At 36.3% G+C, this 14,415-nt stretch overlaps 1 protein-coding gene across 1 annotated transcript; it reads left to right on the top strand.

The window, feature by feature from the left end:
- The first annotated feature begins 7,347 nt into the window (after positions 1–7,347).
- On the top strand, positions 7,348–11,749 carry LOC107557738 (zinc finger protein DZIP1L-like). Its single transcript, XM_016241264.1, has 11 exons — positions 7,348–7,581; positions 8,453–8,515; positions 8,643–8,789; positions 9,189–9,219; positions 9,333–9,395; positions 9,490–9,623; positions 9,705–9,709; positions 9,858–10,055; positions 10,216–10,418; positions 11,084–11,217; positions 11,364–11,749. Exons 1-11 carry the CDS (start codon positions 7,348–7,350, stop codon positions 11,508–11,510), a joined length of 1,359 nt encoding a protein of 452 aa, XP_016096750.1. The 3' UTR covers positions 11,511–11,749.
- The last annotated feature ends 2,666 nt before the right edge of the window (positions 11,750–14,415 follow it).

Genomic DNA, 14,415 nt, shown 5'->3' with positions numbered 1-14,415 from the left:
CCTCCGCGGACTGAAACGAGGCGAGTGGAACAGAACGGTGCTTATAGCGCCATCTATCGGGTTGGAGATTGACATGAGCCAAGTCGTTCCCATTGCTTGGCTCAGTGAAAGACTTGGCTAAGGAATATTACCGTTTTTTTTCTGAATTGCTGAAACACATTTCTTGAAACCATCACTCATTTTCTCAAAACCTTAAACACAAATCCAAATACTCAAACTCGGCCAGTATGTCTCAGACAGACCGACCAGTAGACACAAAGAAGACGTTTGTCACAGCTTCTTTATTGCCAGACTTTCCAATGGTGCAAAGAGATGAATATAGATTCTTTTTTTTCATGTGGCTTCTTTTAGGGGTAAATGATCAGTCTCTGTTGAAAGAAGCAAATTTTTGAGCATTACTCATTTACTGTGTGAAACTATGAAAAGCATGCAGCTCTTTGAACCTCTCTTAATCCACCACACCCCACTGTTTCCAAAAAAAATCAATACCGCTTTCTTTAGTGCTTAGAGCTGATAAGAACAGCTTCTGAATTACTTAAAATGAATCTAAATACATTTTGGTATTTTATATTTAATTTCATTTTCACACAACGAAAGACAAAAATTAAATTCTCAATAATAAAAAAAACACTCCATCCCACTCAGTTTGATATGGCTTAATTTTAGCTATGTCAGGCTTGTATTACATTTTTCTTTTTCATAAAATATGCTTAGTAGTCCAAAGAAGGTTCAAAGCTTTTCCAGTCTTTTAATAACCTTTTTTAAACGTTCTTTTTTCCTGCTTACAGTTTAACTGAAAAGCAGAGGCTCTTGGTCTTCACGACAGCAGAGCAGACAAAATGCTGTTTTATTTGTTGCTCTTTAAGTCAGTGATTTATTTGAATAATCAAGCAATTATTGAACATACATTTAAATACGTTTTTTATGTTCCAATTAATGTCTTTGAAAGTGTGTTGTATTCTTATAAAAAGTTAATTCAATAATTTGGCTTTTTTCATTTTGTGTTAATATAAAAAATTTCAAGTTTTGTGCATCTTAGTGTTATCTTAGTACAATATATATATTTTTCTTTTTATAAGAATAATATAACTAATAAACTAATATATAAACAAATGTAAACTGTTAATTATGCAGACACTTCAGGCTGGTATTGCATAGAGGAAACTGCATATGTACATGTTCATTGCTGAGGCACTTTTAGCTAAGTTGCCTTCACTGTAAAAAATTACCGTGAATTTAACTGTAAAAGACTGTAAAAATGCTACAGTAAAAACCTGTTAAATGGTTAACGGTAAATTCCCCTACCATATACGGTGAAAAACTGTATTGGACATTACATGTATTGGACATCAATTTTTTTTTACCGTAAATTTTACGGAATTTTTTTACAGTGTTCTTATATTTCAAATCTCCTAATTTTTATACAAATAGTTGCTGTACTAGATCTCTATCATACATTTGGTTAAAAGTTCCAATGGTGTGTAAACTGTTAATTATGCAGACACTTCAGGCTGGTATTGCATAGAGGAAACTGCATATGTACATGTTCATTGCTGAGGCACTTTTAGCTAAGTTGCCTTCACTGTAAAAAATTACCGTGAATTTAACGGTAAAAGACTGTAAAAATGCTACAGTAAAAACCTGTTAAATGGTTAACGGTAAATTCCCCTACCATATACGGTGAAAAACTGTATTGGACATTACATGTATTGGACATCAATTTTTTTTACCGTAAATTTTACGGAATTTTTTTACAGTGTTCTTATATTTCAAATCTCCTAATTTTTATACAAATAGTTGCTGTACTAGATCTCTATCATACATTTGGTTAAAAGTTCCAATGGTTTGCTCAGAATTTGGAAAATGTGCCTTTTCTTTTTATGCCCCCTGATCTGCAAACTGTATTTAAAGTAGAGATATACTGCCATCCCTGAGGACTTTTAAATGTCTTTTGCAAAGTGTTTTAAAGGAGTCTAAAAGGAGTGTTTTTCTTGATTTTACTTTAATTGTTTTGTATGTGTACAGATTTATATATATATATTTCTGTGAAACTCTGTGTGCTGCCGTCTTGACCATGTCTACCTGGAAGAAGAGATTGTGATGTTTCAGTGGGATTCTCCTGGCTAAATAAAGGATAAATAAAATTTAGCACAGTCTAAACTGGTTGATAAAAACAGCACAGAACAAAAACAAGGTTTTCTTTGGTAACATTTCTATCAACCTACACTCTTAAAAATAAAGGTGCTTCAAAAGGTTCTTCAAGCGATGCCATAGTAGAACCATTTTTGGTTCCACAAAGAACCATTCAGTCAAAGGTTCTTTAAAGAACCATCTCTTTCTTACCTTTTTATAATCTGAAGAACCTTCTTTTGCCACAAAGAACCTTTTGTCAAACAGAAAGGTTCTTCAGATGTTAAAGGTTCTTTATGGAACCATTTAGACAAAAAGGTTCTTCTATGGCATTGTGAAGCACCTTTATTTTTAAGAGTGTACTGTAGACTGTTTGCAGTTTTTTTTTTCAAATATAATTGTAGTGCATTTGAATGTCTCATTATAAAGAATTACTTCTACAGCAGTGGAGAAAAATCCTATTTATATTTTAAAGGTTTAATAAACTTCACAACACAGCGAGCATACAAAAATAATCAGTGAAGGGTGAAACCTCCTATTATAAAAGTAAATAAATAGAAAAAAACATAAACTGCTTATATGAATTTGTTGATTAATTGCCTTTTTAAAAAAGATTGCACACTGAGGTGTTTTAGACAAGTCTGTTCTGTACAGCCAATAATATCTTCAGTAGTCTTTCCCTATGCAGTGAAAGTATCAGCCAATACAATACAAAGTCAATACGTTCTCAAGAGATTATCTGTGATTCACGGCTTGCTGTCATGTTGTAATTTCAAGCTGCAATGTAACTGATTTTTAAAAAATATTTTCTTCTCTTGTGAGTTCAATTATATTGTTTCCCTATGCAGTGAAAGTATCAGCCAATACAATACAAAGTCAATACGTTCTCAAGAGATAATCTGTGATTCACGGCTTGCTGTCATGTTGTAATTTCAAGCTGCAATGTAACTGATTTTTTAAAAATATTTTCTTCTCTTGTGAGTTCAATTATATTGCCCCTCATTCACTATGGAAAAATGACACGTCTGCAGTAAAATTAGCAGTTAAAAGGCATTACTCATGGAGAAAGGAGTAAAACTATAAGGAATAAAGGAGGCAACCATAAAAGGATAACAACACTAATCAGCAGTAAGGCATCTGTTAAGGCAGTGAAAATACTCGTATTAGCAGCTAATTAACAATGCATTAATCATGCCCAGACATCCATTATTAACCTCTTGTACTATTACTCAAAACTAGTAATTAATAATACATGCTTTGGTCTAAATGCTGATTTATTAATAGCAAAGAGAGAGAGAGAGAGATCTGAAGTTCAGTGTGGCTTTTTCTATTAAAATTGTTTTACATAACTAAGAGAGAGCCTGTGGGAAATATGGAGTTTATTTTATATTGATTCCGTAAGTGATGGAATGATAATGACCTCAAATTCATGCATTACTAATGTAAGCAGGATATATGATTTGTTTTTGTTATTTCACCCAACAGTTATCACATAAATATCTGAATCTTTGTTTTGTGGACAGAATTCACGAGTTATATGACAGTCAGTCACAGCTCGAGAAAACAAGCATTCACATATTGGACTTAAAATCTAGTTATAACCAGTAACCGATATAAAGCCCCTTGACTTCCTCAGTATATTTGACTCTGTGGCCATAGAAAATAGAATTCCAATCTGATGGATTGTTGTGAAAAGGAGTGAGACTGGTAGGACTGTGTGAGAACAGAGTTGGGCAGCAGAGAGTCACTTCAGGCAAGTCAAGCACCTCATTAAACAGACAGTGAAGGATGAACTTGCTTCTCAGAAGTGGCCGAAGCCGTCAGGCAGAGAGCATGAATGATATTTAAACATCCCATAAAGAGAATCTGTAAAATGCACATAAATTTACTGATGATTGTCAAGCTAAATAAATTTAGAAGACGTACATATTGAGAGATGTTTTCCTTTGTCCATTCTTGCATATTAATTCATTGTTTCGCATCTTGTAACTGTTTCACTACACTCTTAAAAATAAAGGTGCTTCAAGAGGTTCTTCAAGCGATGCCATAGAAGAACCATTTTTGGTTCCACAAAGAACCATTCGGTCAAAAGTTCTTTAAAGAACCATTTCTTTCTTGCGTTTTTGTAATCTGAAGTGTCACTTCAGGCAAGTCAAGCACCTCATTAAACAGACAGTGAAGGATGAACTTGCTTCTCAGAAGTGGCCGAAGCCGTCAGGCAGAGAGCATGAATGATATTTAAACATCCCATAAAGAGAATCTGTAAAATGCACATAAATTTACTGATGATTGTCAAGCTAAATAAATTTAGAAGACGTACATATTGAGAGATGTTTTCCTTTGTCCATTCTTGCATATTAATTCATTGTTTCGCATCTTGTAACTGTTTCACTACACTCTTAAAAATAAAGGTGCTTCAAGAGGTTCTTCAAGCGATGCCATAGAAGAACCATTTTTGGTTCCACAAAGAACCATTCAGTCAAAAGTTCTTTAAAGAACCATTTCTTTCTTGCATTTTTGTAATCTGAAGAACCTTGTTTCGCCACAAAGAACCTTTTGTGAAACAGAAAGGTTCTTCAGATGTTAAAGGTTCTTTATGGAACCATTTAGACAAAAAGGTTCTTCTATGGCATCGTGAAGCACCTTTATTTTTAAGAGTGTAGCCTATTATTTTAAAACCATTAAACTGACTGTATAGTATATTTTAAATACCATCAGATTCCATATTTTGGGAAAGCATGCTGAGACTTGACATTACAGTTTTTCTCGATTGCTAAAACACTAAAACCCATTGGCTGAACAAAGTTCTCAGTTGCCTGAACTCATTTAGCTAATTGTGCAGTCTGTTGTCAATACCTTACACCATTTCACATGGTAAAACACAATTTGCAGATCTCACTTAGACTTTTCAGCAAAACTCTAAACACATTCTCATTCTCAAAACACATTCTGCACTCTAATGCACATGTCATCCATACTGGTAAACACAAGTGGCAACAATCAAATACAAATAGAGAACACATGTCATTGATAGAACACAACCACTCAAAATTGATTTAACCTGTTTCAAATGATGTGACACAACCAATATAAGCTAGTTCAGAGAGCAAACAGGTTGTTGAAGGTGGGAAGGAGAAAGTCTGAGAATGGATAGAAGAAACAATGTGAGAGGAGGAGGACGAGTGCGTATGCGAGGTGGAGGAAGAGGAGGAGGAGGGCAAGAAAGAGGAAGAGGAGGATGAGGGCAAGAAAGAGGAAGAGGAGGAGGAAGTACAAAAAAAATTGCACAGAGCAAAGCAGAGTAGTAATGTCTGATCAATTTTGAGCTACTATGATAGAACATGTTTTCGTTCATCAAAAGACAACGATGGAAAAATATGAAATTTGTTTTGAGATTAAAAATGTACTTCTCCCTGAGAACTATATGTTTTGAACAATGTGTTTTCTATTTTTTGGTGTACTGTTTACTGACTGCTTGATAGTGTATATCATTTTGATCACTTTGTTTATGATTTGAGAGCAGTGTTTGATTTTGAACACAGGTAAAACTGTTTTGAGGCGAAAGTTTCATTTTGCGAGAGGAGTCCGAGGTTTTTTAAATAGTGCTTGAAGATGAGGTTTTGTGTTGAATGTTTTCAGAAAATGGAGCAAGGTTTCAGAAATGGTGTTTTAGCAATCGAGAAAAACTGTATGAAACAGAAATCATTCTAATTTGAAAGAAATGTATTTGTATATAGTTTTCTATTTGTACGTATATTCAAAAAAATATTTTGCATTTATTTATTTACTTACCTAGTTTTGTTTGGTTGGTCACTGAGGGCAAAATACTGCTTTCCTCATCATAATATAATTATTATTTTCAAAACAGAAATGTAATTAAAAAATGTTACATAGAAATGTAGGGTTAAATATATATTGAAACAACATTTGTGTCCACGTGTTATCTGTCAACTTCCCATCATCGGGAAAACTTGCCACCATCCCAGACGTGTACTAAGTTGTGGCTCCATCGTGTGTTCAGTTACATTGTTGTATGGCAGTTTTCCATACTATCGTTTTTGTAAGTTCAATAAAGTAACTGCATGTGAGACGAGATCTTAAAATATTACATATGGCACACGCATCGATTGGTATGCTTGTGTGTTATTTGATAAAAGACCCATTCAAAAAAGTTGAAAAGTTTTACAATTCAATCGTTTGATTTTATTTAAAATGTATTTCTATAAAGGACGCTAATCTGCTTATATAAAGGACGCTAAACATACACAGACGATCCATCTTCTCTTCTAATATTTAGTTGTGGCACCTGAGGTCATGAGTCAGTAGTCACCATGGCAACAAGAAACGCTTCTCTGTTAGCCCCGCCCATCAGCAACACTTGCCAGCTGTTAACTTCTCCTTTCAGTTTGCAGCTTGAAGCTGTCATCACGAATTGCTCCAGTTTTCTTCTTTTAACTTATATATTTTTGTACCTTTTGCAATCAAGAAAAAGGTAAGTGTCTGAAATCTCTTTCCATTAACTGTTAGGTAGGCTACTAGACGTTACATTTGTGTGCAGTGTTATCGGCGTTGTCAACCATTGATCGCAGAAATAACTGTTTACATAGGTTACTTTATAATGTAATATATAATACCGCTGTACTGTTGTTAACAAGGCTACAGATGGGTCAGTGACGACAGTAATCTTTAAAAAATGAGGTTTATATCACGTCTCAAATTAGAAATGTGTGTGTTACTTATTACAACGTTTAAACCATGTGTGGGCGGGGACAATGCCACCTAAAGTAACAAGGTAGATAATTTTCTACCACTACAGGTTTTTCCAAACAAATGGAAGAACAAGCAGAGGGGTACACAACCAATCTTCTTTATTTGACACTTAAATATAGACTAGACAAAATGTATAAATCACACAAAACACAAGTTCGTTAGAAGAATAATATGCAGTGGCCACCGGTAATAATGTATCTTGACAATATCAATATCCCTTGGGAAAATTCAACATTTGGGAGGAAAAAAAAACTAAACTAAACAAAACAAAAAAAAACAATAAATTCAATACAAACAAAACCCTCAAATCCACACTTTCCCACAACTCTGTAAAGCAAAAATACAATTACCCTCACTCAAAATAAAAACCAAAACCACAAACCACACAAGCAAGCAAAACAAATAAACCCTCGACCTGCTGACCCTTCTTTGATCAAACTGCTTCGTATGTCTCAGCTGAGTACTGAGTACCTGCTGCACTGCCAGGACATGCTGAGCGCTCAGCTGTCAGGACTGGAGGAGCGTCTGCAGGCGGCACTCTCTCTAGTCCAGCGAGGAGAAGAACAGCAAACTGAACTTGAAAAAAATGTGCAGGAAGCCAAACAGGAGAATCGACGGAGAAAGAAATTGATCACCACTCAACAGCTCCTCCTGCAGACCAGTGCTAATAATTATCACAAGGTGGTTTTCTTACAAAAGTTGTACTCATAGAGAACTTTTGAAACTCTTTTACACTCACAGTCATACACTACTGTTCAAACATCTGGGGTCTGTATGTTTTTTTTAGTGTTTTTAAAGTCTCTTATGCTCACCAAGGCTGCATTTATTTGATCAAAACTACAGTAAAACAGTCATATTGTGAAAAGTATTACAATTGAAATGTTTTCTACTTTTTACTGTATTTTTAAAATGTATTCAGAATTTATTCCTTGTACCATGTAGAATTGATGCACTACATGTAAATGACATTCTTTGTTGTATTTTCCTGTCAAAATAGTGGAGTTCATTTGGAATTATTCAGCCTTTAAGAACAAGCAGAAGCCACTTCCAAAACCAGAAGTGTCTTTGCACACACTGGCTAGAACGGAAATTCAACAAGGCCACTATTTGCAACTAGCCAATTAACAGTTCAATAAAGTGCATAATTTCAAACAACAAAATGTAAAATTTTCAGCCAACAAAATAGATCATTCTGAAACAGCTGAATTTCATGGTGTCAAAAATTTTATTTCATTGGTCCAAATCCTACTTTGCACAGCTGTGTATTAAACATGAAATATGTTCTGAATCTGATCATCTGTTAGGTTTCCATGTTGACACTGCTTGTCAAACCTAATAATTGTTGGTTCTAAATTTGGTTCTTGGCTCTTAAAATACTTTATAAAAAATAATATATAAATTATATATATATATATAAGCATTATATATATATATATATATATATATATATATATATATATATATATATATATATATATGTGCTTGCATTTTTTTGCTGTTTATTATTATTTTTGCTGAATATATTATTCATGTCCATTGTTTTGTCATTTAGAAAAGTGAATGGAAGAAGAAATTTCAGGAAGCACAGAACAGACACCGACAGGAGAAAGTGGAGGTGAGATACAGATAATTTTAATATTGCTACAGATACAGATATTGGCTCCACTGCACACCCATACTAGTCAGCATGTTGGAATACTCTCATCAAGTCTGTGATTTGTATGTGCGTGTGTGTGTTACAGCTGAAGGGTGAGAATGCCAGGCTTGTGAAGGCCTTGTCTGTGGAGAAGAACTCTGGCTCCAGTCTGCAGAAACTTCAGCAGCAGGTTGTCTCTCTCTCTTCTCAGCTGAGCCAGAAGGACAGACTCATCAAATCTCAGGAGGAGAAGGTTGGATATTTACTTCACAATTGCAAAGAGTGGATGAAAGTCAGCTATAATACCATGCTCTTGTCAGAAAAAGTGCCACTAGAGGCACCAAACAGAATTGCAAAAATAATGTTTATAGATTGCAGAGGTTTCCCCAAACAGTCCTACTAGCCCTTCACCTCACATCCCATCTACTTTGTTCGGATAACCAATTCAGTTACATGCTAAAACGTTTATTGCAAGTCATCCTGTGAAAAGAAGCACCAGTGAGAAGTCAACCTATTGTCTCTACTTATTTGATATTATTTTTAAAGTGTTTTAAAAATGGCACACTTCACCTTTAACTCGTATATAAACTCATAATCTGCTGATGTCTTGATTCTTGAACACTAATCATCTTTCTAATTGATGCTTTATCAGATTAAAAAGCTGTCAGTCATGGCAGTCTCAGGTAATGAATTATAGCTGTCATTTATGGACTTACTCATTGCTTGATTACATAAATAGTGTTGCTTTGAATCAAATTGAATGTGGTTTGACCCATTTTTGTCTTTTATTTGGAAGCTCCAGTGGTTTTGCAAAAAGCCCAAGATTCTCCTGAGGAACCAGAGGAGGAAGATGTAGAGAGTATGTGGTTCAGCAGTTTATAACCTCAGTACATACATACATCAATCATGCCATGATATACATTATTAAAACAAAATTGTGCATGCACCTCCAGGCATGGAGGATTCAGATGAACCCCAGTGGAAGGTCCTAAAGTCACACAAAGGAAAGTCAGAGCTGATGAAAGAGTCTAGACCCATTCTAGAAGAATTACTGGAGAAAAAACTGGAGAATATGGGACTGCGGAAGGTATACCTTGACACACATAGCCATCAATATTAACATTTAAGGGAGTAAAAGTTTAAATTAAACAGTTAGCCTTTTTTTTAGGAAACGTAGCATGATTTAAGTTAAACTGTAGGAATAATAGTCTGATCACTGACATACAAACCATCTACTAATCTAAGTAACACACCTATTGCGACACATCTAACTAATCTGCTTTCAAGTCATTTCCATTTGGTTGCCTCTCTTCTGAATCAGTCATTCTTATATATTTGTTTCAGGGGGAAAGAAAAATTCAACCCCAGTGAAGGAAAAAAGTCTCAGATCCAGGGAGGGCTCAAAGTCGTCCACTTGGAGGACCAAAAGCCAGCAGCCACAAGCACTTGTTCCAACAGCCACCCCACGCTCCAATGCACCTCAGAATCAGACTCCAAAAACACAGCAAAAAAAGAACGGGTATACTTTCTTTTAAAATGGGTTAATGTTCAGACTATTCACAGACATATGAAAATTAAAACATGAAAGAGAAAGTTGAGAGGTCAAGCTGCTTTTAACTGTACTTAATATTACCTCAGGCTTATCAGTATGTGTTTAATGAGAATATTTTTCTCGTCAGCACACCACCTTTCAGTTCAGATGAGGATGAGTCAGTCGAGGACAGTGCCTATATCACCAGCTCACGTGGCAAGCCTTCCCCCTCCGTGCGCCTTGTCCAATCAGGATCACTTCTGAACCCAACAGCTGAGCCTGATTGGACAGACAGTGAACTGTCAGAGGCTTCTGACACACCCAAACTCCACAAAAGTCCCAATTCACATGGTGAGCAAATGCCAAAGTCCTATATGTTTATTTATTTTAATTCCTCCATTTGGAACTAGTCTGAATACTGAATATATTTCATATATATAAATTATATATCTGTTCACAGCTTTCTGTCATCTATATCATTTAGCCAAAACGGAGTGCTGCAGTGAGGACATATTTTTGGAGGCGAACCCAGAAGTTAGCATCACCCTGGTTCCCTATACATAAAACCCAATTAATTATTTTGATTATTGTAGACAATAAGCTTTGTGACCAACAAAAGTGTATGATTCTTACAAGATTTGTTCACCGTGATAATCTTCACAAATGAACATGACTTTTATGAATTTTGAACCCTAAATACAATCGTCAGAAGTAAAAGGCTAAACCGAGACAATAAACAAACTATGCCTGCTTGACTTCAACAACTCTTTTGACAACTCTTTCAGTCTTTATTAAAAAAAAACAAAAAACTATTCTACAATGCTAACTCGTTTCTGGGTTTTGGGCTACAAAAGTACATCATCCCTGCAGCACAGAATAAAAAACAGAATAGACCGATCTTTTTGAAATGCCAGCTATAGAACTTCCAACTTCCTGTGGGATGTAGACATTTTAATTTTAAAAATAGTTTAGTCTTACATTATTAGTCAGTTAACATGAATGTTTTTTGATTGCAGGTTCTGTTGTCCAAACACTGACAAAAAGTTTGGAAAGACAGCTAAGCACACCAGTCAAAAAGCCTGTGGGCGGGACTAGAGTTCTGCCACCATCCAGCTCCTCCCCTCGCCCTGTCATTGTAAAACAGCGAGCGGTAAAAAAAAAACACATTCTCACATATCTCATATATTCTCAAGTAATTCCCATTGCTGTTAAAATCTTGCAGCAGAAATATCATTTGTTTTTGAACATTGTCTTTAGTATTGGACTGAAAAGCTTTGTATTATACCTGTCTTCTAGCTGTCTGATGAGGAGAGTGATTTGGAGCTGTCCTCCATAGAAGAGCTGACGGCCAACCGTGCAAGAGTACACAAAAGTTCAGAGGTTGGCGGGACCTCAGGGACCAGTGCATGGAGCTCTGCGGCCAGTAGACCAGGAGCGTGGTGAATTGTGATGTGACTGTGTCAAATAAATGCATGTATTCACTCCAAACCCAAATTCTCAAGGAATTTACAAGTGCAATTACAAAAGAATCATTATTAAAGGGCTTTTGTACGCTTTAAGAAATAAGTAAACCCAAAAATTGTAGCCTAAAGAAACAACCATTACTTGTTTGTGTGCTGTAGTATAAGCAGTACTCATTTATAATGAGCTGTGAGTTTTTGCTCTGTTTTTTTTTAAGTAATCAGGGGTTTTCAAAAAAAAAGTAAGTTTGGGATATTTAGAATATAATTGATATTTGAAATAATTCTGATTCTGATATTGAAGACTATAAATCTGTCATAAACATATGAGAGAAATTTGGGACAATAAATATACAGTAGTTAAATGTGCTAGAAATGTGAACGGAATTGTGACTTTACACTCTTACAGATTTTTAGTTACAGATTCGTACTTTGTACTTTTATTTTTCTGTGCCTGAACATGGGCAGAGCTTTATCATCTTTTTTCACATTAAACAGTTGTAAATTTAAACTACAATTTATTTTCATGAGTGCAGCATCAGTCCATGCTCATTTCAGCTGATAATAATGCCATCAAGCATTGTTACCAGCTGAAACGATATCAGTGCCATTATCATCATAGCTTTGGCGTGTACTTCCCTATTCTCATAGAAGCTGAACGATTATTAAAACTGTATAGTTAGTAGTAACCTTTACAGATTTCATTTTTTAAAGCAAGGCATGATTATGATTATAAGTATGCTTAAAGCTGTGGTAAATATTCGAACAGTAGCTAATGAGAAAATATTTTAAAATAATGTTTGTCATACTGTAAATAAAAGATTACTGGAGTAAAAAAAAAGTTTTTCTACTTTCAATTTTCACGCTAATTGCCATCTCTGTAATTGCTTGTGACATTTACGAATTCTAAGTCCTACCCCATTTTTGTTTCAGTTTTTTTTTTTTTTCAGTGCATGTGTGAAAATTTAGAACACAGTAGTTTGCAACAAGTAAGATTGCTGTAAGTTCTGACAAAAAAAAAAAAAAAAAAAAAGCGACCATGCAGGCTACCCACAATAGCCTGGCTGCATGTTCTTATCTCTCTCTTTGGGTTTCTTGCCATTCTTATCAGCACACATTCATCTCAGAATGAGATTTAATGTTGAATCACACCCCTCTCCGTTTCTCCCCCGGCAACGCACAACCTGCCTTCCTACCACTCTTTCAGCAGTGGCCTGGCGATTGTTTGTCCTATTTTACACCGTGACCAAGAATGGCTTGCATCCTCATAAAGAGACATAAAGGTTCCTGGCCTTTAAATTCTGTCTGTGCCTCTGAGCTCTGATTGCCTGAGCAGCTGCAATCATTGTGGGCCCTCCATTAGCGAAGTCTCCGAGAATAGAACCTGAGCCGTGCAGTGTTGGCCAAGATGAAAGACTCTCCAGGGAAAATGGTGACAAATAGGGTGCCATTTACAGCCTTTTACCCATGGTTACCTGGCTTACTTCCTCTGTAACCCTTCCTCACTAACCACTAGATTGATGCCTAATTGCTATTACAGCTCAGCTGTCACTAGAGGGTGCAATGTGTACAGAATAAGACGCTTGTTTCGCAGCAGGAAACAAATTTGCAGAGCACTTGATAAGAGTGTTTCTTTTCATTCTCCGAAGCCCCAAGCAGAAACAGTTTGTTTGTACTTCTCAACAGGCCTTAAGGATTTCGCACTGAATGTGGGCCAGTCAAGAAGAGGACAATTAGGATTTTTACCCACATTTCACACTTGAAATAAGTGTTGAAACAGTCAATCCATAGTTCCTCACAATCGTCTATGTCCTCGTTCTTTATCTTCTGTCCATCCCAAAGCTCCATAATGCCAGTGCTGCCGCTTTCAGCTGACAAACAGAGGATTTCAAATCCTCCAAGATGAACGCCCGGGGGCCCCTGGCTTCAATGTGAAGCATCCACTAATACGCAACACCAAGCAGACGATACAACATCCAGTATGGCTCTCGCGGAAAGACCGGGAAACGGCGAATTAAAGTGACATTGAAATAGTTTTTCTGTTCTAAGACAGAGGAAACACAGATGCTAGAAACTGGCGTGGTCCCATCGATGCTGGAAAGGCAGGCTTGAGTTCTTCGAAAAGGCTTCGGGATGCTGTATGAAAATAGAGACCTTTTCTCTATTACTGATTGCCGGACTCAATGTGTTGACCCCCGGGTCAGAGCCTCGCGGATAGTGAGGTCACAGGGTGAATTTATTTAAAATGCGTGGCTTTTCATTCTTACCAGGAAACATAAACTCACTCTAGAGATCAGCAACACCATCCTACATTGTATGGTCAAAATAACTTGCAAGCACAGTCATGAGTACAGTCTGAAGCTGCTTTCCATCACGCAGGAATGAAGAATGACTTGAGAAGTTAGTTGAGGGTGGAGATTCCTCCAGGAAGGCCAAGGTCACGTGCAATTGAAGGATGGGCACAAACTTTGCAGATTCCAGAGCAATTAACCAATCAGGTCTGGCAATATGGTGTGACAAAGTGAGCACATCATGGGCCACTGCGACTCACATCCGTTATGCATTGAGACTGGCCAGATCTAAATTAGAGAGCCAATTAACTCTGCTAATAGCCCTCTCCAATTTAATCTGGGAGACAATGGGGGATTGAAGACGATGCCTTATTAAAGACGGGAGCTCACACAATATGCTCTTTCTGCTACGATTCGGAGGGCCTCCACTCACTGCCTTGTTTTTACTTCAATTAGCCCACCGCCTCCCATGATTAAGTGCCTATAATTATTTTTCAATTAAGGCTTTGATCTGCAGTGTACTGTATACAGCTTCTTGGCACGACAGAAAGAATGAGGATGAGACAGTGAATTTGTTCCCTTTCTGCTTGGCGTTGA

This window comes from Sinocyclocheilus grahami, unplaced genomic scaffold, assembly GCF_001515645.1.
Source record: "Sinocyclocheilus grahami isolate Dianchi unplaced genomic scaffold, SAMN03320097.WGS_v1.1 scaffold617.1, whole genome shotgun sequence".
Lineage (NCBI taxonomy): Eukaryota > Metazoa > Chordata > Actinopteri > Cypriniformes > Cyprinidae > Sinocyclocheilus > Sinocyclocheilus grahami.
This window is presented reverse-complemented; position numbering and strand designations above follow the sequence as displayed.